The 26,854-nt window shown below is 46.9% G+C and overlaps 1 protein-coding gene across 1 annotated transcript; it reads left to right on the forward strand.

Annotated features, from left to right (window-relative positions):
• Got1 (glutamic-oxaloacetic transaminase 1) lies at positions 1–25,175 on the forward strand. Its single transcript, XM_021151958.2, has 9 exons — positions 1–245; positions 8,401–8,582; positions 16,717–16,840; positions 17,266–17,378; positions 17,736–17,840; positions 19,630–19,780; positions 19,869–20,034; positions 21,701–21,843; positions 24,378–25,175. The coding sequence occupies exons 1-9, from the start codon at positions 128–130 to the stop codon at positions 24,515–24,517; spliced, it is 1,242 nt and encodes a 413-aa protein (XP_021007617.1). The 5' UTR covers positions 1–127; the 3' UTR covers positions 24,518–25,175.
• The last annotated feature ends 1,679 nt before the right edge of the window (positions 25,176–26,854 follow it).

A 26,854-nucleotide genomic window follows, 5' to 3' on the forward strand; every position in this document is an offset into this window, starting at 1 on the left:
TCGACCATTGGAAGCCGCGGGCTGCCCCGCCCGCCGGCGAAGGTGAGAGTCTCCTCCAGTCACCGGACCCCGCACCGCACAGAGCAGCTCCCGGCTCGTTCTTGAGGTCTCGGCACATTCTGTCGCGATGGCGCCTCCATCAGTCTTTGCCCAGGTTCCGCAAGCTCCGCCGGTTCTGGTCTTTAAGCTCACTGCGGACTTCCGGGATGATCCAGATCCCCGCAAGGTTAACCTCGGCGTGGGAGGTAAGGATGCAGTGCCTTGGAATGCGAGCAGCCTTGGGGGGGGAGGGGGGGAGGTGGGCGTAGGAGGAGCTGAGACTTAGTTTGTGTCTCCCTGAGAGGAGCCCGAGGAGAGAAGGTTGGGACCACGAGGACATCACCAACCTACCCATTTTGCAGATGGCGATACAGAGTCCTTGGAAAGAGGGGGTGTTCAAGGTCACGCAAAACAGGTGTAACATCTGGGACACAAATGTTGTTTTTTGTTTCTCCACCCAGTGTTCTTTATAGTACTTGTTCTAAAGCAACGATGGGATGGTAAGGAGAGAGATGTATGGTAGTTTTAGCGTCGTGGTCAACTGGAACTGGGAATGAAAGAGCTGTTAGTCTAAAGGAGCTGTAGTCCGGGTTGAGCGAGTAGCAGACGCCACTTAGGAAGCCTGTTAACCCACATGGGGAAGATGTAGGTTTGGTTTATTCTCAGAGTGGAGCAGATGAGGCGAAGCCCATGCATCTCAGGCCTCACACATCTGGGTCTTCATTTCTTGATCATTTGCCTTGAACCAAGTTAGCCTTCTGCCAAGGTCGTTTGTGTTGTAAAGTTTCTAAAGCCCTTTAACTCGAGCCTCCTCCGGCGACTTCGTCATCACTGGCGTTTGGATGTTTGAAGCTCTGCAGAGCTTGGTTTGCATTTGGCCACGTGCAGAGGCCAGCCAAGGAGAGAAGAGTGAGCAGGCAGATGCTCTCAGCAGGGAACCAACCCGAACTGAAAGCGCTAGAAGGTTAGAAAGAAGAAATGGAGTTGTTTTGAAGCAGAGGGTGACGTTAAGGGGATTCAGAATCTAGGTTCTTAGAGAGGATGTGCAAACATAGCCCTAGTCTCTCTCTCTCTCTCTCTCTCTCTCTCTCTCTCTCTCTCTCTTTCTCTCTCTCTCTCTCTTTCATCTAGGTTCTTAGAGAGGATGTGCAAACATAACCCTAGTGTCTGTCTGTCTGTCTGTCTCTCTCTCTCTCATCCAGGTTCTTAGAGAGGATGTGCACACATAGCCCTAGTCTCTCTCTCCCTGCCCCCCCCCCCCCCCGCCCCCATTTCATCAAGGAATAGGAGTGGCTAAGAGAAAAATCCTAAAATGCTGTTTTATTGATGGTGTCTGGACATAAATGATAGATAGCATTTTCCCAATTTCTATGTATGTTTGAAAGTTTTCAAAATAAAAAGCATAAAAAGGTCAGTATTTGCTGTTTTGCCAATGGAGAGGATTTTGATGGTTTTAGCAGCCCTCAGAAATACTGAAAGATTGTCTTGACTAAAAATCACAGTGATCACCATATAAAGTCTTTATTTAAATCCAGTCCAGAATCTTCAAGTGCTTATTTACAGCCTAATAAAGATAGAAGAGCTAGCAAGGTCGATTGCTTGACCCATCTTGCAGGGCCTTTGTCGTGACTTGATGCAATCACTGCCTTGCATGGGGTCTGGTGTATAAGTAGGAGTTATATAAGTGTGAGCTATTTCTGTTGTTGTTTGTCGTTTCTTTGAGTGGGTCTCTTGAAAACAGTTGAATAAAAAATGTTTAGCCTAAGAGCCAAAGCATGAAATTGATGACATCGGTTCAGAAATAAAATATTCATGCACAGGAAAACCTCCAGTCCTGATGATCCAGTCAGCCTTGGGTTCAGATACTCATCTCAGTGATGACGTGCCTCTGTCATTGTTTCCAGGAACCTAAGAACATGAACAAATGAGTTATGTGTGTAAGTGTACGTACGTTCCGCCTACAGCAACTCTGGGAGGTTGCTTTCTTGCTCTCCTGTTTGCAAGGAAGGAGGCTGAAGCCCAGGGAGAAAGCATAGCTTAGTCCTTAGATGGGAGAGCTGGGATTCTAGGCAGGTCTCAGGCCTCAAGGGTTCTGGATTCTTCTCTGCTTGAAATACTTTCAGCTGGTCTGGGGGTAGCCATGGACCTGCAGAGAGAAGAAACATAGGACCTCTAATTCGAAGGTTATCGAATGTCTTTGAAGCTGAGGAAGAATGAGGTGTCAGGAATGAATGACAATTAGAATCTATCAAAAGAGTCCACTCCAAGGTTTCCTAGAACCTTCAGGATTCTATTAATAGAGTAGTGCTATATAGTGTGGGGTAATTGTATTGACCCCATCAATTAACCAAGGGTCAGTAAACCAGGAACAATTATGTGTGAAGTGTGATCTGTAATGAAAGGTGTTGCATATAGGCCTCTGTGATCATTTACCTTGACCTGTTCTGTGTGGGTGATAGTGATGGATGCTCACATAGGAATAGTCAAAACAGGGGAATAAAAGGCCTCTTTCTGCACGTGTCTGTCCTGTTGTACTCTCACACACACACTTCAGCGCACTCTCTGTAAAGGAAAGTAATTAATTACTGATTGAGAAGGTTGCTCCTCCCAAGGCCGAAGGTAGTGAAACCCTCTCAGGTTCTCGCTAGCTGTGCTGGGCAGTTTTAGAATAAACCGCTGCTGTAATCGCATTAGCTAGTTCCTATTTGCTGAGAGCTTCCCGGGAGATTTTTTTTTTTTTTTTTTTTTTTGTCTTCTTGCTGGACTGATTTCAATAGCTCTCTTGTCAGGGAACAGAGCAGCGGGTCCCACTCTTCACTGCTTATGGAGCTGATGGGCTTAGTGTTTCTCAGAGCTCCTTTAAGGACAGTGAGACACAAGTCCAACACAATACAAAGTCTCTTGTTTTTGTTTTTATTCACTCCGTGTGTGTGTGTGTGTGTGTGTGTGTGTGTGTGTGTAAGCATGCATGCTTTCACGTGGAGGCCAGCTGTTGACACTGACTGCCTTACACTATTGCTTCTACTTTTATCTTTTGAGATGGTGTCTCTCACTGAACCTAATGCTCACTGATGGCGTGACTAGCAGGCCAGCCGTCTCAGGGCTTTGCCTGTCTCCACTGCTCAGATGGAGCTCTAATGTTAACATGTCTGTGCCCAGCTCTTTATGTGGGTGCCCCAGAGCTGAAGTCAGGTCTTACGTGTGTGGTGGGCGCTCAGAGGCAGAGCCCTCTCTCTCTCTCTCTCTCTCTCTCTCTCTCTCTCTCTTTAAAAAAGCCAGTCTCCCCTCCCCCCACTTTTAAAATGAGAATTTAGCCTTCTTTCTTTGGGTCTAGTTTAGTAGTTTTTGATGTGGCTTCTCGCCTCTCGAGATGGGCTTGGTGTTGTGGAGAGCTGTATCAGGATTTCTCAGAGCAGAAGTTGGAGAAGGACTTAGAGGCTTGTGTGCACGGGCTCTTGGGTGCAGGTAGGTGAGGGAAGGGGAACCCTCAGGGGGATAAAAGCGCCAGTTCGACCATCTAATTCTCTGTTCTTCCTTTTCTGCATACAAGACTGCTGGGCTTGTCTGTAACCCTTGTGACTTCCCCGGAAGCTTGCTCAGGAGGAAAGGACAAGCATAGGTCACTCAGCTCCTCAGAGTGCTGATAAGAAGGCTCCTCTTGATACAGGGCTCTAGGCTGAGGGCTTCAGAATTTCCTCAGGCTTTGCCTGTTACAGAGAGGGGCGGGGAAGAGGGAGGGAGGGAGGGAGAGGAAGAGAGACAGAGACAGGGCATCCAGCGTGAGCTTTTGTTGAATTCAGTAGTATCAGCCTAACTCTTATTATCTTTATGATCTTTGGCAAATAATTTCTGGCCTCAGTTTCCAGACTCCTAATACCTATGTATTTTGTGGTTTGTTGAAATAAATGAGAATAAAGAAATGTACAAAGTATTTAGTAAATCCTTGTTATTACCGTGGCTTCAGTTTCCAGGAGTGTCTATAATTAGGACAGCTCGCCATCCTGGGAGTCCTCTCCTAGGGCCTTTCTTAGGGCTGCCATGTGTTCACCAGCTCCCGACCCACCAACCGTGCATTATCCAGACTCGACGGATATTGGACTCACCAGCCACCCTTTCCCTGTCCCACCTGTATGAGTCTGGTCTTTGAGTTCTTGGTTTTGTCACATCCTCAGCGGTCCGCCTGCCTGCTTATCTTCCCATTCCTCTATCCCGCCATCATCGCCTTGTTTGGGGACTTCATTATTTCTCTTCTGGATCATTTCGGGAGCCTCCTGCTTTTGGTCCTTTGGGGTTTGACTCTGTGATGTCCCTCAGAGGAGTCTGTAAATGTTCATCTGTTGGTGTCACCCCTTTTGGATGTCCCCATTAAAACAGAAGGTTCTTGAAAGAAGCTCCCTGTGTTTCCTCCACCGAGCCTGCTCAGGAGACTTGGAAATGCAGCGCCTCTAACGGCTATGCTGTCCTGCTCCCGAGGACCTTGCACAGCTGCCCCTCAGCCTGGAAAGCCCCCCTGCCCCTGTTAAACCCTTCCTTTTATTCACTGTTAGCACTTCATCCTCTGTAAGATCTTCTCTGACCCACCATGGAGGTTTAAAGGCTCAGCGTGCCATGTTTCCCAGGAGACAGGGGATATCCGTGTAGCTTCTTCTAGCCAGTGCCCGGCACAGTGGGTGGGTGCTTGTTGAAGCTGAGTGGGTGGCAGGAGGATCGGGCAATGGGAACAAAACAGGACAGTCACAAGCACTCCAGAGGTGAGGAGGAACGGTGACGGGCTATCATGCTTGCCTTTCTTGCTCCAGTCACCTGGAGAAGTCTGCGCTCACGCCTTACTGATGGGTAGCACACCAGGGTATGCCCAGAACTGAACCTGGGAGAAACTGGGAAGGGAGCCACTGGATTGGGCAATTCTCCTCTTCTCACAGTCGAGCTAACCTCACTCTTGAGTATTCAGGGTGGTTTTCTTTGGGGCAGCGTGATGGTCAGAGCATATAACAACGGGAAGAACAACAGCACAGTGGCTTTTTCTTTCTCCTACATGTTTTACAATAACTTAGGAATGGCGTGGAATGGCATTATGACGTTACCATGGATACTCACATGCAGCATGTGTATTATATCAGGTATGCAATATCCAGTCATAGATCTGAAGTTAGTAGGACTGACTTTTCTATACTTGTGGTGAGTCTAGGTGGTATCCTTTCTGGGTGGTTCAGATACACATCCATTCCGTGACTCTGGGAGGTCCCTTTTGAAATGCCCTTGAGTGGTAGGATCCCACCGGAGAGCATCTCTTTTAACTGTCTCTGTAACACACCGTGCAGTTTATTCAGCCCTGCTTGCGGGGATTGGTTGCCAGGTACATTTCCCAATATTAAATTGAGTTTCAGAGGAAGAGGATTGGGTAGAATTCAGGACCTTCCCAGTGATAACATCCCATCTAAAATCAAATCCCCCAGAGACTTCCAGGAGCACGTTTGCTGTGGAAGCCTCTGGCATCTGACCGGGTGGTCTGCACCAAGAACAGCTCTTCCTCGGAAGGAGGTATTTTGGTATGTCTTTAAAGAAACCCAATCAGGTTCCACCTGGTTAAGTAAACTTTTAATATTTGTTAAAGGCAGTTAGAGTATGTAAATGCTATGAGTCACGTTCTGAGGTTGATTCACCCGGAGACTAGACTATAGGTGATGAGGGGCCGTTTCAGTCCACATTTCTGTCATAATGTATAATCAAGTGAAAAAGAAACATGCATGTTGGAAACCCTATGATGGTGTGGTCCATATTCTATAAAAGAATATGCACGCACTGATAAATTTTTTTGGACTTACAGATGTCTCATTTCTGGAAAACATAGTTATCTGACAGAATAGAAAACACTTATTTCTATTAAAAATACATGACCCAAAATGGACTTATAAATGCTAAAGTATTTTGTTTGTTGTGTACATTTTGGCTTAGTAGTTTTATACTTAGAAGTATTTTCTGTGAATATATTCATGCTTAGTGATACAGGAATATTCAACACAATGTTTCTAATAGCAGATAATTGAAGTCACGGTTAATAGTAATTCATACTTAGGAAAGAGTGTTGTCTCTCACCCATGGTGGTGACGGTGTAGATGGCTCAACATGAAAAGTTTCCACTTGCATTCATAATAAGAGAAATGCAAATGGAACTGCCTTGACACAAAGTGCACATTCATACTGGGAATTCCTAGGTGAGGCTGTGGGGAAGCGGACGCTCTTCACATTGCTGGTTCATGTGAACTGATGGTTGTCATAGAGAGCCCCGGAGAGCCCCGGAGAGCAGCTTGGAAGTATCTGTCCAAACACACATCCATCAGCACGTCCGTCTCAAGCCTGCATCTTACAGATGTATTTGTCAACACGTGAGACGACATGTATATGGGGCAGTTCACTGAAGTGTTGTTTTAATCGCTGACATAGTAAACAATTGCTTTAATCGCCTACATAGTAAACAACTTGGATGTCCAATATGAAGCTGTCAAAAGAAAGTCTGGTTTATTCATCAATTAAGCAGCTGTGAAAAAGAACAAAGAATCTTTCTGTGCATAAGCATGAAGAGACCATCAAGTGGCTGAAAGCAAGGAACAGAACAGTGTGCTGTATGCTGTGGATTACCAAATGCAGGAAGCCAGACTTGCCTGTGTGTTGTGGGGAAACTCTGGACGGATGCATAAGAAACTACCAACAGTTGGGTGTAGAGAGGAGGATTTGGGAACTCGGCAGACACAGAGAATGGAATTGGGGCATGAAGATACATACATCACCTATCAGAAAAGATATGCAGAAGGGCTGGGGAGACGGCTCATGGGTAAGAAGAGCACTGGCTGCTCTTCCAGAGGACCTGGGGCTGATTTCCAGCACACAGATGGCAGCTCACAACTGTCTGTAACTCCATTTCAAAAGGGTCTGACACCCTCACACCAATGTACATAAAATAAAATTAAATAAATGAAGCCCCGTTAGTTTAGCAAACTAAAAAAGACACCTGTAATGTATAATCAAGTGAAAAAGAAACATGCATGTTGGAAACCCTATGATGGTGTGGTCCATATTCTATAAAAGAATATGCACGCTGGCAATAGAGATGAGGAAGAGGTTGTACATTCATACCCAGGAGCAGAGTGCTGGGGCTGACGTGTTTAATGTCCTGTTAAGTGTTTATATTTGGGCTAAGCTAAAATCTTTATAGTTAATGTGTGTAGTTCCGGAAGACACCCTGAGATATACACGAGTTACAATTTAGTCAGATTCACTGGGAGAGCTTGGTCTCACCTGCCCCGGCATAGGATCGCTGCCTCACTCAGTAGAGACGGAAGTGACCCGGGTTGGGATCAGCTCAGAGATTATTGGCTTGGGTCAAGGCCAAAGCAGCTGCCCGCAGAATCCAGGATAACTTTAGAGCAGGGTAGGAAGACATTGGAAGAAGACTGAGGTCAGAGCAGCCCGAGAACATGCTAAATGCACTAGAAGGTTGAAGGAATGCCTAGACGTTTACTGGGTAACCTGATTAAATGCCGTGAACTAGATAAAATTAGATCAGTGGGAGGCCTTGGGAGACAGAGAGTGTGTCTGAACAGTGAGAATGTAAACACCAGCTGATTTCAAAATACGCAGAGAGGACAAAGATGTGTTTAAGTGGGTCCCTGGTCATTGTGTAACCGGTGTCTGTGCACCAGGCCCAGGACATAGGCTTCCTGTGTGACACGCTTCTGCATTTTTACGTCAACTGGAGGGAGGCAGACAGCCTTTGTGTTTCTTCTCCTTTCTCCGTGGTTGTGTTTGGAGGGGCATTGATTTTTGGGAAGTAGCACCAAGCCAGATGCGTCCAACCCTTTTGACCTTGCATTATGACATTGTCATGGTCTACAAACCTGTTGGGTCGTGTTGATAGCTATCTTGGGACACGTGCAGGCTGTGGGCTGCAGTTTGGACACGCCCAACCTAGGCTTTTCTGGAACACTCTTGGGGGGCTTGGGGATGGAATCTCTGAGCCGTCGATTTTAGAGACTTGATTGCAGAGATGGCTTCCATTCACAGAGACCCCCCCCCCCCCCCCCCGCCGCCCCTCTCTTGCTTGACCTGAGTTTGTGGCATCCCAATTTTATGTCAGCATTCCAGTTCTGGAGCTCACATTAAAAGCTATATAATCTGAATGGGGGAGGGGCAGCGAGACTGTCCTGTGTGCCCAGCAACAACCTGGGACTCAATTCAGCAAGTGAATGCACTGTGTTTCTGTCTCTGTCCTGCTTTGGCTAGAAGGTGGGGGGATTTTTTTTCTCTGTCTGTAGTTACACATGCTGGCTTGGACGTTCATGTGATCTCTTTCTCTGTACTCAGCATACCGCACAGATGAATCTCAGCCCTGGGTTTTGCCAGTAGTGAGAAAGGTCGAACAGAAGATTGCTAACGACAATAGCCTCAACCACGAGTACCTGCCCATCCTGGGCCTGGCAGAGTTCCGGAGCTGTGCTTCTCGCCTAGTTCTTGGGGACAACAGCCCAGCTATCAGGGAGAATCGGGTGAGTTTGGGGGTGTGGGTAGTTTCTCATTAGGAACCGTAAATATCTAAAAATAAGAGATTAATTCAATTAGTTCAATTTCCTTGAAGGCGCTGAAGGTTATAACTTGAGGATTCTTGGAAAATACATTTTTGTTATTTATTTCTTTGACGGTAAGCTGACCTCTTTTACATTTTTTATTTATGTACGTGAGCTTTGTGCTTGCATGTAATGCCTGTACATCATGTGTGGGCCTGGTACCCACGGAGGCCAGAAGAGGGCATTGAATCCCCTGGGACTGGACTTACAGATGGCTGTGAACTGCTAGGTGGGTGCTGGGAATCGAACCTGGGTCCTCTGGGAAGAGCAGCCAGGACTCTTAATGACTGAGCCATCTCTCCAGCCCACCAAATACACTTTCAGTCAGCGTAAGAGGATAATTATGGCTGTATCCGGAGCGCAGCTTCACTTACTCAGTTTTGTCCAGTACGTTATCAGATTTCAGCCGCTGGCGTTGAAGCCGTTACTAGAAAAGCCAAGCAAAGAGAAAGTTAATGGACTGTGAAGGGTTTGGAGATGTGTAGACTCATCTCTGCCACTGCTTTGGGCCACAGGCAAATCATTTACCTACTTGCCATCTGTATCTGTATCTAGAAAGAAAAGAACCTGTAGCTCATAATCCCATCGGGGGTTCTTTCCTCTAAATGTATATGCAGACTTTCGTTCATTTCTGGGGGAAAATTTCTTTTAATTTCACCTGGCTTCTCAGAAGGTTATCAGTGATCCCGCAACCTTCAAGAACCAGGATTCCCCCCTCTTTCTTGCCTGTGGTAATTCTTGTAGCCTTTCTCTCAGGTGCTCTCATTGAGCTGCCCGTGTCATAAATTCAGATGTGTGCGAGAATGAGTGTGTGTGTTAGAAGCAGGAGGGAGACCCTTGGGGCTGCAAATGTGTACCCAGCTGGGCCTGGAAGTTGTAAGCTGGACCGTGGGAACCCTTGCCGAGCCAATGTAATCAGAATCGTGAAGGGGCACTGCCCTCTTGTTCCCCACAACCCCGATGGGAGATTTTTCTTTTTTTCCTTTTTAAAATTTTTTTTATAAATATTTTTTTTATTACATATTTTCCTCAATTACATTTCCAATGCTATCCCAAAAGTCCCCCATACCCTCCCCCCCACTCCCCTACACACCCATTCCCACTTTTTGGCTCTGGCGTTCCCCTCCCTGTACTGGGGCATATAAAGTTTGCGTGTCCAATGGGCCTCTCTTTCCAGTGATGGCCGACTAGGCCATCTTTTGATACATATTCAGCTAGAGTCAAGAGCTCCGGGGTACTGGTTAGTTCATAATGTTGTTCCACCTACAGGGTTGCAGATCTCTTTAGCTCCTTGGATACTTTCTCTAGCTCCTCCATTGGGGGCCCTGTGATCCATTCAATAGCTGACTGTGAGCATCCACTTATGTGTTTTCTAGGCCCCGGCCTAGTCTCACAAGAGACAGCTATATCAGGGTCCTTTCAGCAAACTCTTGCTAGTGTATGCAATGATGTCATCGTTTGGAGGCTGATTATGGGATGGGTCCCTGGATATGGCAGTCTCTAGATGTTTTTTTTTTGTTTTTTTTTTTTTTTTAAGAGAGGGTTTTTCTATGCAGCCCTGGCTGTTCTGAAACTCATTCTGTAGGCCAGGCTGACCTCAAACCCAGTGATCAGAGATCCTCCTGCCTCTGCCTCCCAAGTGCTGAGATGAGGGTATGTGCACTACCGCCTACTTGGCTTGGGGGTACTTTTAAAAGGTGCCCCCACTGACTCCAAACTATATCTAGGTTTGAAAGACCACAAAGTAGAGATGATAAGGAAACATCGATCCTGTTCTTGGGACAGGGGTGTGTGGGATGGCCCAGGGTCAGCAGTGGGCAGAAGCAAGTTGTGTAGAGACTCGCCTGAAGACTCCAGTGTGTGCAGGGGTTACCTAAGGAAAGTGTTGTTTGAGCAAGGTAAACCTGGCTCACTGGGGCTGGGTGGGAGGGGAGAGCAAGAGTCCGGTTAGGTGTTGTGTAATTGAAATCAGCTGCGCTCCTCAGTCCCCTGGGCCATGTGGTAACGCAGGTCACAGTTCATCCATGGAGAGGGCCACTGGGTGGAGTCATTTGAGGTGTTCCTCACCTGCTGTGTACTGCAGGGTTTTCTTCTCCAGATGCCCTGATAAGCGAATGGCAAGGTGAAGTAAAGGCAGCTCACGTGCTTGCTTTCCTGCCAGTGTCTTGACGCAGGGAGGCTCTGCTGAAGGCCTGGGAACCCAGGTCACTGATTAAACAAGTGATTATAATCAGAGTTCGAACTAGATTTCTGTGTAAGGCTTTATCTTGCCTTGGGGGAACGGAAGGTGTGGGATGTGTGTGCCGGGTGGGGTGGGGTGGGGGTAGAGGGTGGTATGGAAGAGCTGCCCTGAAAATCCTGTGTTTGCCCAGACAGAAGGTGGGCAGTCTGTTTTAAAATCTATACGTCCTATCGCTCCTCAGAGTTTCGGGCAGTGTGTTTTGGTCATACCCATCTCCATTTCTCTCTTTCCCCCTCCCTGCTGGAATGATGACGTGCTCGGTCTTATGCAGGAGAGCGTAGCCGATGTGTGTCCGTGTGAGCCAGCCGCCTGTCACGTCAGGAGCACACAGTTGTGTTCCAGCCCTCCCCAACCTCTGGCTCTTAAAAACCTTCCACTCCCTCCTCAGAGGTCCCTGATCTATGTGTGTGTGTGTGTGTCTGTCTGTCTGTCTGTGTGTGTGTTAGTGTGTTATAGATGTCCCATTTGTGGCCCAACACTCCACTGACATATGGTACCTCTCTGTATACGCTATAGATTAGGTAGGGCTGTTGTTGGCAAATCAGAGTCCATATTGGGGGAGCGGCTTCTCTAAGAGAACTGTATTCTCAACATGGCTACTTTGTTGACAGTATTCCTCTGTCCATGGATCTAGGTTTTGACCTCTTAAGACTGTAAGAATCTTCCAGCACTTGGGAGGCAGAAGCAGGCGGATTTCTGAGTTCAAGGCCAGCCTGGTCTACAGAGTTCCAGGACAGCCAGGGCTACACAGAGAAACCCTGTCTCAAAAAACTGGAAAAAAAAAAACAAACAAAAAGACTGTAAGAATCTGGCCTGGGGCTCATGGCCTTGACCTGGGAACGTACTCTTCCTTCTTGGTCTAGTTCATCTTCATTGTGTTTTGATTACAGAACAGACTTAAAGGACAGTCTTTATAGAATCAGATATGTAAAGTTCCTGTTTTGGGATACTTCCCAGCATCTGAATTACTCTGGGTACCAGCTGCTCCTGAGCTCTGAGCCTTTCTTTCTTTTTTTTTTTTTTCCTGGAAGTTCTCTGCATCCCTGGGCCACTATCTTCATCCGCGCGGCCACCAGATCATGTAGATTCTCGTAGTAGCCTCATTGGCCTTCCAGCCTCTACTCTCCTTTTCATTTCAGAACATTTCCCACACTACAGGAAGGGAGATACTCCTTATAAAGAGGGCTAACGGTGCTGCCTGCTCCCTTCCTCCACGTGGTGCACCTTCGTTGCTGTCTACAGAGTGTGGTCCAGTCTGTGAGCTTGCCAGCTCCCTGTTATCCCATCGGGACCCTGCCAGTCTAAGAGTGGAGAGTGTTGCTGTTCCGCAGACCCACAGGCCTGGCTTTTCCCTCTGTGTAGAATGCCCGTCCTTGCTTCACCAACTCTCTAGTCCGCACCTCTAAGACCTTCAGGATCCGACCAAGGGTCACTTCTGTGCTGAGTCGCTCACTTTCGCAGGCGTGGCTGGTTACTTATGTTCTCTTGAGTTATGACGTGGCTGTTTGAAGTCTGAGAATAACAGAACTCACTGTGGCTTTACTCTAGTGCCTAAATGAAAAATACTGTTTTTCCACTTTATATGTGAGAGTTATTTTGCTTGCATGTATACATGCGTCCCGCGCATGCTGCTTGGTGCCTGTGGAGGTCAGAAGAATGTCTCAGATGCTCTGGGGCTGGAGAGTCAGATGACCGTGAGTCACCATGCGGATGCAGGGAACTGAAACCGGAAAGTGCTCCTAACTGCTGAGCCACGTCTCCAGCGCGCTACGATGTCTGATTTTATAAGCTTTTTTTTTTCTCTCACAGTTTGTGACCCTGGCTAGGGATCATCTCACCATTTGCGATCCTGGCTAGGGATCATGGCTTTTTGTTTAGTACATGTTCCAACAGTTCGCTCACAGAACTTCCAAGGGTCTCAGATGTTTGAGTTAGTCACTTGTCAGAAGAGCCAGGCACGTTGCTAGATGCTAGGACCCAAACATACATGTGACTACAGAGACAGCCTCTCCTTCCCTTTTCTGTGTTAAACTTGTCAAATGCTATAGAAAGAGAGGGAGCGGAGGCATGTTAGCTGTGGGGAAGGGAGGGAGGGAGGCTGGCTTCAGTTTTAACTGGAGTGGCCAGATTAGGAGAAGGGATAGTAGAGACAAGACGTGAAGAATGAACAAGAAGGTTAACGGTAATGTCATCTTCTTTACACAGCCTTCCTCTTGAAATTTACCATTACCACCTGCTTTGAAGGAGCCCAATTTCTGGGACCCTGGCTTCTGCTTCTCACTTTTCTGTTCTCAGACTTTCGGATTCAGACAGAATCTCAGAGTAGAGCAGTGTTTCAGGCTCTGCTGTTCCTGAGCCTCAGCAGGCATGGCAGGTAGCCAGCCCCAGTAGACCCGACGTGATGCCTTTCCTTGTAGTGAGATCTCAGTCTCTACTTTGGCCCTTGCCTCAAGGAGTCCGGGGATCTTGCCCTGCCTCCGGTCTTTTCCACACTAGATTCTTTCTTCAGACCGTTGGGCAGGAGCTTGTGTGGTGGTGTGTATCAGATACGGTAAGAGTTGCTATGGAACCCAGGTGACGTGTGACCCTGGCCTCAAACAGCTTCTTGTGGGCTCTGCTCCCGTCACAATGAAATAACAGGACCAATTGTGATATCTGACATGTTCCTAAAGTCAGCAATTATATGTCAACCTGAAAAGGAGATGCAGAGACTGTCTGGTCCAGTTTTAACTGGTTGACTCCTTGTTCTGGATACCTGTTTAGTGACTTGGGTCCAGTGGTTGAGTCCGTGAATTGTCTGAACTTATCTCGTTAAATATTGATTTTTTTCCTTTTTTACAAAACACAGGACTTTCTTGGCCAAAAAAGTTTCTACAGTGACTAGTTGCTACTTTATTTATTCACAAAAAGCACTTTCTGTTAATTGTTGATATTTAGAGTACCATGTGTCACGGAAGCCATCCAGTGTTTAATTTTTAGGGCACGATGGTTTGAGAATTCAGTATTTCACGTGTCATATGTTATGAGTGCTCAGGTAGCTGATGTTAATGGAGTGAATTTATAATTTTTCGTTCCCAGGATCGTTTGCAGTCCTGGGTACCCTGTGTATCTGTGCTGACACCATGTGCTTCTGGAACAGGAGGGAGGGCGGGGCTCACCTCAGGACCTCTACTCCCTGGAGGGTGGGGCTAACCTCTGGACCTCTACTCCCTGGACGATTTTTCCTTTGCTGTCTTTTAGCATTAGTGTTAGCTTAGAGTTTTAGAACAACTTAGGGCAGCTTTTCTCCTCTAAAGGGAAATTTTCTTCTTTTAACCGCTTTATTATTTCAAATGCTATAATGCCTACATCCATGCCCACGTCACATTACTTCAAGGTCATCTGTATTTGTGGATCTTGTGTAAGATCGAACCATACTGCCAGAGCAAATGCAAGATAGCTGAATGTGTTTCTTCAATCATGAGATTTTACAAATAACACAGGACCGAAGCTTTTTGTGTGTCTTTAGGATCATCACGTAGGGCTGGAGTGACAGCTTATGGCTAAGAGTACTCACTGCTCTATCAGACAGCTGTGGTTTGGATCCTATAGCATTCACGCTGGGCAGCTTCCACATGCCTGTAACACCAGCTCCACGTGTTTCAAAACCTGTTTCTGGCCTCTGTTGGAATACATACACACAGACAACACATACACACACACAACACATACACACACAAACACAAACATACACACACACAAACACACACACACAAACAAACAAACACCCCACCTCCACACCTTAAAGAAAACCAATTTAGGTGCATGCCTTTAATCCCAGCACTTGGGAGGCAGAGGCAAGCGGATTTCTGAGTTCAAGGACAGCCTGGTCTGCAAAGTGATATCCAGGACAGCCAGGGTTATACAGAGAAACCCTGTCTCGAAAAACCAAAACAAAAAACAGCAACAACTAAAACCAAAGTCTCTTTCTACTGTGACTATTCCTGAGTCTTTCATGAAGTTGTCACTGCTAGGAGACTGCTGTGCGTCCCTCGGCATTAATTACTCTTTAGTACCATGATAAAACACCAGAACCAGAAGCATCCTTTGGAGGAAAGGATTCATTTTGGCCGATGGTTCCTGAGGGTTCGGGTCCTTAATGACACGGAGGTGTGGTAGGCAGGTGAGAGTTACATCTTCAGGCGTGTGCAGGAAGCAGAGGATGAACAGGAAGTGTAGTGGAAGCATAAACCCTCAAAGCCCTTCCCCAGCGAGTTCCTCTTCCACGGAATTGTACCTGCTAAAGGTTACATACACCCCCTCACACACCCCCACGCCATCTACTGGGATCACGTGTTCAGATACCTCAGCCTGTGGTCGGCCATTTTCCATTGAAATCACACTCCTCTTATGTTGTTTGTTTTGCTTTGAGACAGGGTTTCTCTGTGTAGCCCTGGCTGTTCTAGAACTCATTCTGTAGACCAGGCTGGCTTCAGACTCACAGAGATCCACCTGCCCTGGCCTCCTGAGTTCTGGGATTAAAGGTGTGTGCCTCTACTGCCTGGCACTTGCGCTCTCTGTCTCTGTCTGTCTCTCTCTCTGGGATTGGACCCAGAGCCCTTCATGGGTTAGGTAAATGTACTAGTACTTTATCTGTGGTGGTTTTGACTATGCTTGGCCTAGGGAGTGGCACTATTAGGAGTGTGGCCTTGTTGGAGAAAGTGTGTTACTGTGGGGGTGGGCTTAGAGACTCTCCCCCATACCATGTGGGAGCCAGTCTTCTGGCTGCTTTCCAATCAAGATGTAGAGCTCTTGGCTCCTCCAGCACCATGTTTGCCTGGACACTGCCATGCGTCCTGCCTTGTTGATAATGGACTGAACCTCCGAACCTGTAAGCCAGCCCCAATGAAATGTTATCCATTATAAAAGTTGCCTTGGTCACGGTGTCTCTTCACAGCAATGGAAACCCTAACTAAGACAACATCCTAGCCGCCTCCCTTTAATTATAGACATTTTTAATATGGTCCTTTTGTTTTCCTTAATTGTGTAGGCATATTAGGCAACATTTAATTTGTCTATTTATGCCTTTTATCTCTACTGAGAGAGTTACGCTGAAACCTCATTAGAATTTGAGGGGTCCAATCAGTGACAGGTGGACAGAGTGGCTTACAGAAGACGGAGTGAGCAGACCCAGAGCTGGGAGATCTCACTCGCGTCCATCCGTGTTGACTGTCCTTTTATGAACCATTGATTTCTCTCAATCCATTTACTTTGTAGAGTATGTGAGGGCCAAATGACACTCTAGGTGAAGGCATTTTTCTGAATGGTAAAATAGAGGACTTTCATCATCACCTTTATTAGGACTCTTTAGGCTGAGAGGAAACTGAGAGAACACGCCTTTGGGGATTAATATAACAACATTCCATAGATAGGTAGGAGTCAAGGGTCAGCTTGAAGTGAACGTCTAGGGCCCTACTGACAGGAGAGATCTTGGGATGGGTGCTCAACAGCTGGGGTTCCCTTCCAAGGCACACATTATTGTGTGCCAGGTCCTTCTACCTGTGTTCAAGATGGAGGTTCCTCCTGGAGTCAGAGGAGACCTGACTCTCCTGCTCACTGGTGACTGAGCAGGGACTTCGTCTCTTCTTACCTTCCTGTCTCTCGGTTTACCCACATAATAGGACCTTCTGGTAATGGTTAGCCGTTTTTGAGGAACTGATACACTTAAGGGGCTTTAGACAGGACAAAGTATGTTGCCATGATGGTCTTACTCTTTTGAATATTAGCCGATCTCACCATTGTCAACAGCCTGTGACCCGAAATCTTCTCTTCCAGGTTGGAGGTGTGCAGTCTTTGGGAGGGACAGGCGCTCTTCGGATTGGAGCTGACTTCTTAGGGCGATGGTACAATGGTACAGATAACAAGAACACACCAATCTACGTATCATCGCCAACCTGGGGTGAGCCTGCTAGCCGTAGAGGGGGCGAGCCAAGCATCTGGGAGGGCTGTCCTTGTGACACTTGGTGACTTGCGTGGAAGATGTAACCTATCCCTGGGAGGGTGAGTTTTGGGGAGTCGTTGAGCACTGGCTTCTAGCTGCAGCCAGAGAAAGCTACTGCTCCAATTTCACCTTTGCCCAAGACTCCGTTGTATTCTATCCTTAGGGTTCCATGATGGTGGATATAAGAGGCAGGCTGCCCAGTCATAGGCTCCAAGTCTGGAGTTCTTATAACTGGTTAGACTTGTTTCTAGTATAACTCAGTAGCAAGCCTCTACGACGCCCAGTGGACACTGAGCCTGAGGGCCCGTAGCTCACCTGTGTTCCTTCCGATTCTGCCACCTTGTGTTTAAAAAGCACTTAACATCTGTCCCTTTGCTTTGCAGAGAACCATAATGCTGTGTTTTCTGCCGCCGGTTTTAAAGACATTCGGCCCTATTGCTACTGGGATGCGGAGAAGAGAGGACTGGACCTCCAGGGTTTCCTGAATGATCTGGAGGTGGGTGATACAGAAGAGCCGTAGAGAATTCTGTTTAGGGAAACGTTCGGATCAGTTGATAAGTGAGAACCTGAGACTTCCTCCGAACCATCCAGATCAGAGAGTAGATTCTGAGGTAGCACATGAGAGAGGTGTTCAAGACACTGAGAATATGGCTAATGCTTGCCCAGTGGCTAATGCTTGCCCTATGGCTAATGCTTGCCCCGTGGCTAATGCTTGCCCTATGGCTAATGCTCGCCCCGTGGCTAATGCTTGCCCCGTGGCTAATGCTCGCCCCTGTACTGTGACCTGTGTTCCCCCTGACCATCTCCCGGTATCCCTGCTCTGTCGGAGCTGACGTAACCTTCTTCTCCCCAGAATGCCCCCGAGTTCTCCATCTTTGTCCTCCATGCCTGTGCGCACAACCCAACAGGGACCGACCCGACTCCAGAGCAGTGGAAGCAGATCGCCGCTGTTATGAAGGTAACGGCTCTTGTGAGCATCTCTATTAAGGAGAATGCGTGGATTCATTTTATTTAGTTGTTATTTCTTAATTATTTAAAAGCACAGCCAGCTTACTGAAGGCATCCCGGAAAATGGAGAGAAGTTCAAAGAAGAAAATAGATATTAACTGTAAACCTTATTACTCCTACAGACGCTTGTAAGTGTTTGGTAATAGATGTTAACTGTTAACCTTATTACTTCTGCAGACTGTAGTTTAAGTGTCTTGGTAGATGGAGTATCAGAGAGTGTGTGGTTTTTAAGATGTGTATCTGTTTTACAAGGAGGAATCAGTTTCTTAATATTATGTTGTAGCATTTCCCCCTTTTATTTCTTTATATATTTAACAATATATAATTACACAATATTTAATGGTTTATAGCATCATTTTTTGTGGAGATAAGCCTTTTTGGGGGATTGGGTAAATAGGTTGAGGAATGTTTAATTTCAGATTTCTTGACCTGATTTACTTACGTAGTAAAACACACGCACATACACACACACACACTTGCTTTGTTTTAATCAGTTTTTGTTTTTGTTTTTGTTTTTTTTTTGGACAAGGTTTCTCTGTGTAACCCTGGCTGTCCTGGAACTCACTCTGTAGACCAGGTTGGCTCTGAACTCACAGAGATCCACCTGCCTCTGCCTCCTGAGTGCTATAATTAAAGGTGTGCGCCACCGCCGCCTGGCAAAGCTTTCTCTCTTTAGGATTGCTTCCTAGATGAGAATTTCTAGCTCAAAGTGTATATCCTCCATCACCATGCTTATGGGATACTTACTAAGCAACTGTTAGGTGTTAGGTACCATCGGGGTCTGCTAGTGAACATAGCAGAACAGGCCCCTGCCCTGAGGAGCATATAGCCTTTTTGGGAAGATCTAAGGGTTTAGTATTCAAGAATTCCAATATTGTGAGATAAGGCTTGGGTGAGTTCTGTGGGGTATACAGCACAGATTATATTGCTGGTGTTGGCCTAAAGCTTCCTGGGGGAAGTCCTTCAAAGGAGGAGATAAGAAGGCCTCGTCTGGAGGAAGCTGGTAGGGGTAGGGGCTTGGGTGTATATGGCCACAGCCCCACCCAGGCAGACAGTATGCGCATTTAAGGAACTGAAGGACATTCTCTTTGCTCCCTGGAGTTCTGGGGCTGGGGATTGGGAGTGTCTATCCTGGTAACACAGTGTGGAATGGATCTGAGGGAAGCTTGCTGAGTCAGCTGGGAGAGAAGTTAGGTGTTGCCTGACCCAAGGTGCCTGGGGTTGCCAGACCTCATTTAATTAGCTAATCATAGCCGGGCGTGGTGGCGCACACCTTTAATCCCAGCATTTGGGAGGCAGAGGCAGGCGGATTTCTGAGTTTGAGGCCAGCCTGGTCTACAGAGTGAGTTCCAGGACAGCCAGGGCTACACAGAGAAACCCTGTCTCGAAAAACAAACAAACCCCCCAAAAAACCTAGTTAGCTAATCATACCAGGATCCGTGACACAATAGCACCTCTAAGCTTCAGAAAGGAGCCCTGTTGCTAAAGCTGCATCTTGACCCTGGAGTAAAGCGCACGCTGTTAAGGGTTACCAAACCCCGTGTTTGCTGCTTGGTGTTCACGAAACAGAACTAGGCGCAGAGTGGCAGGCGGATGAATAAATGCGTGCAGACAAGAAACACAAGGAAGGCTCTGGGTCGAAATTCCTTCCAGGCACCAAGTGGGGAGGAAGGACCCACATCTGAGGCCGCTTCTGGAGGACGCCCTACCCTGACTCGCTCCGCTTTCCTTCCTCGCAGCGCCGTTTTCTGTTCCCCTTCTTTGACTCAGCCTATCAGGGCTTTGCATCTGGAGACCTAGAGAAAGATGCGTGGGCTATTCGCTATTTTGTGTCTGAAGGCTTCGAGCTCTTCTGTGCCCAGTCCTTCTCCAAGAACTTCGGGCTCTACAGTGAGTGCTTCCCAGAGTCGCAGCCCTGCCTCCCTGCCCCTCAACACCACCTCAGCGCCTGAGCCTGGCTCTCTCCTCTTCTCCTTAGATGAGAGAGTGGGGAATCTGACCGTGGTCGGAAAAGAGTCTGACAGCGTCCTGCGGGTCCTTTCCCAGATGGAGAAGATTGTACGAATCACCTGGTCTAATCCCCCAGCTCAGGGAGCTCGGATCGTGGCCGCCACCCTCTCTGACCCGGAGCTCTTTAAGGAGTGGTAAGGGCCTTGGATCCTGATGGGCAAGGGCAGGAATCAGGAATGCATAGCTGACGTGTTCTGCTTCATTTGCCTGGGTTTTGCTCTTTTATCTCCAGAGACGTAGGATGCAATTTTTAAAAATTTATTTCTCTCCCCTCTCCACCCCCCGCCATGAATACTGCATGTACACCTGAATGCCAAATCAGTTTCCTTTATAGATGGTCGTGAGCCACCATGTGGGTGCTGTGAACTGAACTCAGGACCTCTGATAGAAGCAGCCAGTGCTCTTAATCGCTGAGCCATCTCCCCAGCCCCAGGATGCCATTATTTTAGCCTCTCTGAAGTTCAGGTATTTCTCAAGGCTGGGCTGATATCCACATCACCTGTGCTTGGGTAGCAAGGCATCTGAGGTGTGGAGAAGCCCTGCAGTGGATGTCCCTTCCTCCACAGCCCAGCCTTCCTTCCGTAAAGCTGGAGGACAGGGATTCCCAAAGAATAGACTGTCCGACTTCAAGGCAGTATGACCATTTTTGGGCTTTCCCTTCTTTTCCTGTGCATACACAGGACGATGAAATTTAGTTTATAGATGGCACATAGTAGAAAAGGCTCCGGATAGTAATCACTAAAGGAGTGGAGCCATGATAGCATATACTCTGACAACAGCTACTTCAATCCTAGGAAATCTTTACTTCTGGAATTTTCCACTTAGTGTTTTCTGACTGTGGTTAACCAAAGATAGCTGAAACCACAGGAATCGGAAAGGTAGATAAGGGTGAAGACCTGTGGTTATTTTTTATTTTATTTTATATTATTATTATTATTTTTTTTTTTGGTTTTTCGAGACAGGGTTTCTCTGTGTAGCCCTGGCTGTCCTGGAACTCACTCTGTAGACCAGGCTGGCCTTGAACTCAGAGATTCGCCTGCCTCTGCCTCCCGAGTGCTGGGATTAAAGGCGTGTGCCACCACGCCCGGCTAAGACCTGTGTTTTATCTTATTTAAGAGGACTAAGACCTGTGTTTTATCTTATTTAAGAAGACGAAGGCAGCCGGGCGTGGTGGCGCACGCCTTTAATCCCAGCACTCGGGAGGCAGAGGCAGGCGGATTTCTGAGTTCGAGGCCAGCCTGGTCTACAAAGTGAGTTCCAGGACAGCCAGAGCTATACAGAGAAACCCTGTCTCGAAAAACCAAAAAAAAAAAAAAAAAAAAAGAAAAACCAAAAAAAAAAAAAGAAGACGAAGGCTCTCGTGTCCTGGCTAAGTGTATGATAAATAGATCAGTTGGGCCCTGTAGAGTACACGATACTGTTGGTGTTAGTATATTCTAGCTGGACTCTATCTGTAAGCACAGCCCTTGCTGACTGTCCTCTGTGTCTGTGTGTCTGGCTGTTCATTCACTTGACCAGGAACCCAGGTACCATAATAAACAGGTGTGAGCTTATGATAAGCTTTCAGTCTGAATTGCAGGGTTTTTTTGTGTGTGTTTGTTTTGGGCACAGGGTCTTGCTGTGTGTCTCAGGCTGGCCATCAAACTCGTAGAGATCTTCCTGTCTCTGCCCCCTGAGTGCTGGGGCTGATGAAGTGCACCACCACCACCTGGCTTAAATTACAGCTTTTAAACAAACCTATGTATTTCTGTGAATCCTCTCTTCGTGCCTGGGTATTGCTAACCACTGCCCATGTTCCAGGAAAGGTAATGTGAAGACAATGGCTGACCGGATTCTGACCATGAGGTCTGAACTCAGGGCACGATTAGAAGCTCTCAAGACCCCGGGGACTTGGTCTCACATCACTGAGCAGATTGGAATGTTCAGCTTCACCGGGTTGAACCGTAAGTGCCCCGCCCCCATCCCCTGAGCACGTGCACGCACACAGAAGCGACGTTCTTATGCCGAACTTTGGACCTGAGCAAGTTAGGTTTTCTCAGTATGAGTCTCCCAAGCCCGCCAGTCTCTGAGAGCATTGTTTGTGGTCTGCCCTTTTGACCCAGGATTTTGTTACTTTCATTTTTGCAGGTGGGAAAGTGGCTCAGAGCTAGCTGGGGAAATAACAGGATTTGTAACTTGGACCTTTAATTTGTAACCAGTTTCTCATAAATTGTGCCTTTGGCTTTACCTTAATTAGTATAAATTCTACACATGATTCCTTAGGGACCAAACTTAACAGGGCTTTTGCAGTGTCCAGGTAGAACTCTTGAAAAGATGTTACAAAGTTACCTCTCCTTGTCCTAAATTTAAAAATTGGGATTAAAAACTGATGGGAAATCCAGTGGGCTTGATTTCCACCAGTTGTCAGCAGTTTCGTTATGATAGAGGAGCCATTTCTTTTTTCTTTTTTTTTTTTTTTTAATTTATTATATGTAAGTACACTGTAGCTGTCTTCAGACATTCCATAGAAGAGGGAGTCAGATCTCGTTATGGATGGTTGCGAGCCACCATGTGGTTGCTGGGATTTGAACTCCGGACCTTTGGAAGAGCAGTCGGGTGCTCTTACCCACCGAGCCATCTCACCAGCCCGAGGAGCCATTTCTTAATAAGGAATTCCTGAGAGCCTGATGGATACTTGTTGTTAGACCGGTGCAGAGTGGCCACACGCGGTCACCCTGGTGGCTCTCCGGAGGGATCCGATGTCAGAGAAACACTAGAGGCCCCAGGCAATGTCAAGGCTGTCAGTTCTGGCTTGAAATGGGCTAAGGAACAAACCAAAGGAGATACATAGAAAGATGTGATCAAGATTGTGTTACAGATTTGTATGAAACAAGGCTGCCTCAGAAAGTGGCAAATGGCTCGGTTAGCTGTAGGCGTCCCTCACGATTGTGGGATAGAGTTCGTTGAGAAGTCATCTCTGTGTAGCTGTAAAAAACCCGGGACTGAGCATGGTGTGAGAGCTTCTAAGAGCTCACAAGAAGAGGGATCCCCATGAAAGCTTTATTCCCCTACTATTCAGAGGAGGAAATTGGTTTTATCATAACTTGACAAGTGGTAGCAATAGACTGAACCTGATTTGAACCTCATTTGAAGTTTGTCATTTTGTTTTTGTTTGTTTGTGTTTTCTGGGGTTGTTGGGAGGGAGTTTCAAGCCAGGGTTTCTCTGTGTGGCCCTGGCTGTCCTGGATCTCACTCTGTAGACCAGGCTGGCCTCAGACTCAGAGATCTGCCTACCTCTGCCTCCCAAGTGCTGGGATTAAAGGTGTGCACCACCACCACCCAGCTTCATTCATTGTTTTTTTTTTTAAAGATTTATTTTTTTATTATATGTAAGTACACGTAGCTGTCTTCAGACACTCCAGAAGAGGGAGTCAGATCTCGTTACGGTTGTGAACCACCATGTGGTTGCTGGGATTTGAACTCTGAACCTTTGGAAGAACAGTCAGTCGGGTGCTGTTACCCACTGAGCTATCTCACAAGCCCCCTCATTGTTTTTTTTTAATGATAGAGTTTGTTCTGTTTTTTTTTTTTTTTTTTTTCTCTTCCCCTCATTTTCTTAAGAAAACGTACAGAGCCAGGTGTGGTGGTACACAGCCTTTCGTTCAGCACTCGGAAAGCGTTGAACTTTTCCTATGCCCCATCTGTGAAATGGGCATGATAGGTTATCACCAAGAATACTGAAGTGCATAGCACACTGCCTAGCATGTCACACTTGCCCATTAGTTTGTGTGATTTTATTGTTCTACTTCATTTTTAATGGGCTAATTAAGCAAAAATATGCTAGAGTTCTATCACAGTTTTGCAGAGAAACAAAATCACTGCAGTGATGAGGACGTGCAGGCCTCTGTCCCCTTCTGCTTTCACGTGTGGGGTTTTTCCTACAACCATGGAATCCCTGCTGTATCCTAGGAGGCTGAAGGATGAGTGGTCCAGAGGCTAGAATGTGGTGGTCCCTAGGTCACGGGGTCTGGGTCACAGGGTCACAGAGCCTGTTGGTTCACTTACATGCCGGTTATCTGTACATTGTGATGGGCTCCTGTCAAATGTACTCTGAGATGAAAGGCTCACTGGAGGTTGTTGGATGCTCAGGACTGAGCAGCCAGACTGGGGGAGACCCAAAGCCGGTGTTGCACCTATCAGGGTTTCCCTATCAGGGTACTTCCCTTGTGTCTGATGGTTGCTCTCAGTTGAGAGGGGTGTCTAACGTGCAAGGTCTGGCTGGGAGGGCATCCCGGCTTCCAAGCTGCTCCTCTGCGGTAGTCATATTGTCAACGTCCTGAAAATTGAACATGAATGACTGAGACATCTTTCCAGGATCTAGCGAGTAGTTTCCTGTTGGTTGATTGCGCAAGTCTGAGTTAAGGAGGAAGAAGGAGGATGGTGATCTCTGAGTGTCCACTGCTTAAGTCAGTGTCTTGCCCTCCTGTCTTCTCTACAGCCAAGCAGGTCGAGTATTTGGTCAACGAGAAGCATATCTATCTGCTGCCGAGTGGTCGGATCAACATGTGCGGCCTGACCACCAAGAACCTAGATTACGTCGCTACCTCCATCCATGAAGCCGTCACCAAAATCCAGTGAAGAAACACCGCGTAGTTCGCACGCCACCAAAGCAGTTCTTGTCACACCTTTCCTGCCTGCGCAAACCTAGCTGTACATGTCCTTTATTAGAGATGACCCGAGGGGAAGCAGCTGTTGTTTAGCTGACCCCACATGAGAAGACGTTTCTTGAAATGAGCCCCGGGGGCTCTGGGGTTAAAGCCTGTTGGAAACCAGAGTAGATTAAAGTTATTTAAGAATAAAAAGAACTTTGGCTATGAGATGTAATCACCTTGCCTTCCTCTCTAGCATTCTGCAGGAGTGATGCCCACGGAGTCGTGGGCTTCTGCGTGTTGCTTGACTCTGTACAAAAGTCTAGTCTCAAAGATCAAGTTGGTCTGAGGAGCCGGATGTGACTGGGTGTTGGCTGGGGCATTAAAACTCGTCATTGCCACCCATCTCTGTCTCTCGTCGCCCTGATCTTCCCGCACGGTTGTGTCCCTGGTCTGGAACATTAGTTTTTTTAAGGCAACTGTGGCCAATATTTATATCATGATACACAAATGGATTTACGTACCTGACTGAAATGAAAGCTCCACTAAACGGTATTTGCTCTTGTGATATGCGGCACATTGTGGTATTTTCTTAGTCTGTTCTGTTTCATTTAAAAAAATAAAACTGCTGATCAAGACAAGTGAAATGGAGTTTGTGATCCATTCATGAGTTGCCACCCGCAATTTAGAATGAGGTCTTTTGAGGGGTTCACTGATGGCAAAGGTAAAGGAGAAACAAAATGTGTTCGTGAAACTGGAAGTTCAAGTAGGGTCCAGGCTGTAAGTCCATGGTGCTTTTGTAGGTTTATCGTTCAGACACCAGCCATTTTCTTAAGAAACTGGGATGATATCATTTAGAGGGATTCTAGAATACCAGCTCTTCCTGTCACCGCTGGAGCTGCTATGTCCCTAGTGTATTGAAAACATTACAGCTGCTTAAACATCCCAAGTTCCAGAGTTCCCTGAACTCTGGGAAAACGGTGGGTCTGGAAAATTGGTAGGGCTATGCCTTACTTTAAGCAACAGAGTAACCACTTTTCAAAATATTTAAGAGTAGCTTTTCAGAATTTCCCAGGTCTCCCTTGAGGTATAAAAAATCCCACGGTTTTTAAAGATGGTCAGCTCCAGAAGTCACCAGGTCTAGCCTGGCTACTGCAGTGAAACAGTCTGCTTGCTTCCTGTTGTCTCTGACTCACTCCCTTTCCTCTGGGTGTGGTACAGAATTCTTTCCAAGCTTACCAAGACACCCTGTTCTGTTAGCAGGGCCTTTTAGTTTAAAAAAAGATCTTTGACCTTGAGCCAGAATTTGGACTGTTGCTGTCATTCCTTATTCCTTTCTTTGAATCAATCTGTTGGTACTGAAACAGACGAGCTTCCTGCTTTCCGAGATGCCATCCGAGAGGAGCGGTGGTTATCCCTGGTCTGGCTTTCTCCTGTGCAAAGCCCTCCGCCCTCACAGATCCTACCATCTGGCAGGGCTGTCTCTCTGTAGGCGCCCCAGGCTGCTGGGTGTGGATGAGGTAAAGGTTATTAGATGTTAGCTTGCAGTTTGTTTCCATTTGTATCCTTTATTGAGGTTTGTTCTTTCAGCTCTAAGATGCTGCCTTCCCTGGAGGAGTTTCTTGCATTCTCCCTAGGGATGGCTTAAGCCGTCAGACTCAGTACCTCTGATGGGGACGGACTTGGTTGTTGAGAGCAAAAGAGCCTTTCTTTGGCAGGGGCGACAGCTCAGCAGTTAAGATTGCTTGTTGCTCTTGCAGAGGGCCAGGGTTCTGTTTCCAGCACCCACATGAAACCTCACAACTGCCCGGAATTCCAGATCAAGGGGATCTGACGCCCTCTTCTGGCTTCCAGGGGTACCTACATATGCTAAGGCATACACATAAATAAATCTTAAAAAAAATAATTTTGATCAATGTGGCCCTCCAAAATGTCCTACCCAGTAAAACCCTCACCCCTTTTTGTTTTTGGAGACAGGGTCTCTCTGTGTATCCCTGACTGTCCTGGAACTCACTCTGTAAACCAGGTTGGCCTTAAACTCAGAAATCTGCCTGCCTCTGCCTCCTGTGCTGGGATTAAAGGTGTGTGCCACCACTGACTGGCTCCCCAGTAAACTCTTACTAGGGCATACTTTCCTTCTTAGGGAAAAGAGAATTTTCTCCTAGTTTTTTTATTTTTAAATTTATTTTATATAAATTTATTTTTTATTAGAAAAATTTCTAATTTTTCTTCTAGGGGAAGTGCCAAAACTATTTAAATTAAGGAAACAACTTTTAAGTCTCAATGCCAGTACCAACATGCTAAAAAAGTTTTTAGTATTTTAAAG

Source organism: Mus caroli, unplaced genomic scaffold (genome assembly GCF_978045245.1).
Source record: "Mus caroli unplaced genomic scaffold, Mus_caroli_1 scaffold_20, whole genome shotgun sequence".
Classification (NCBI taxonomy): domain Eukaryota; kingdom Metazoa; phylum Chordata; class Mammalia; order Rodentia; family Muridae; genus Mus; species Mus caroli.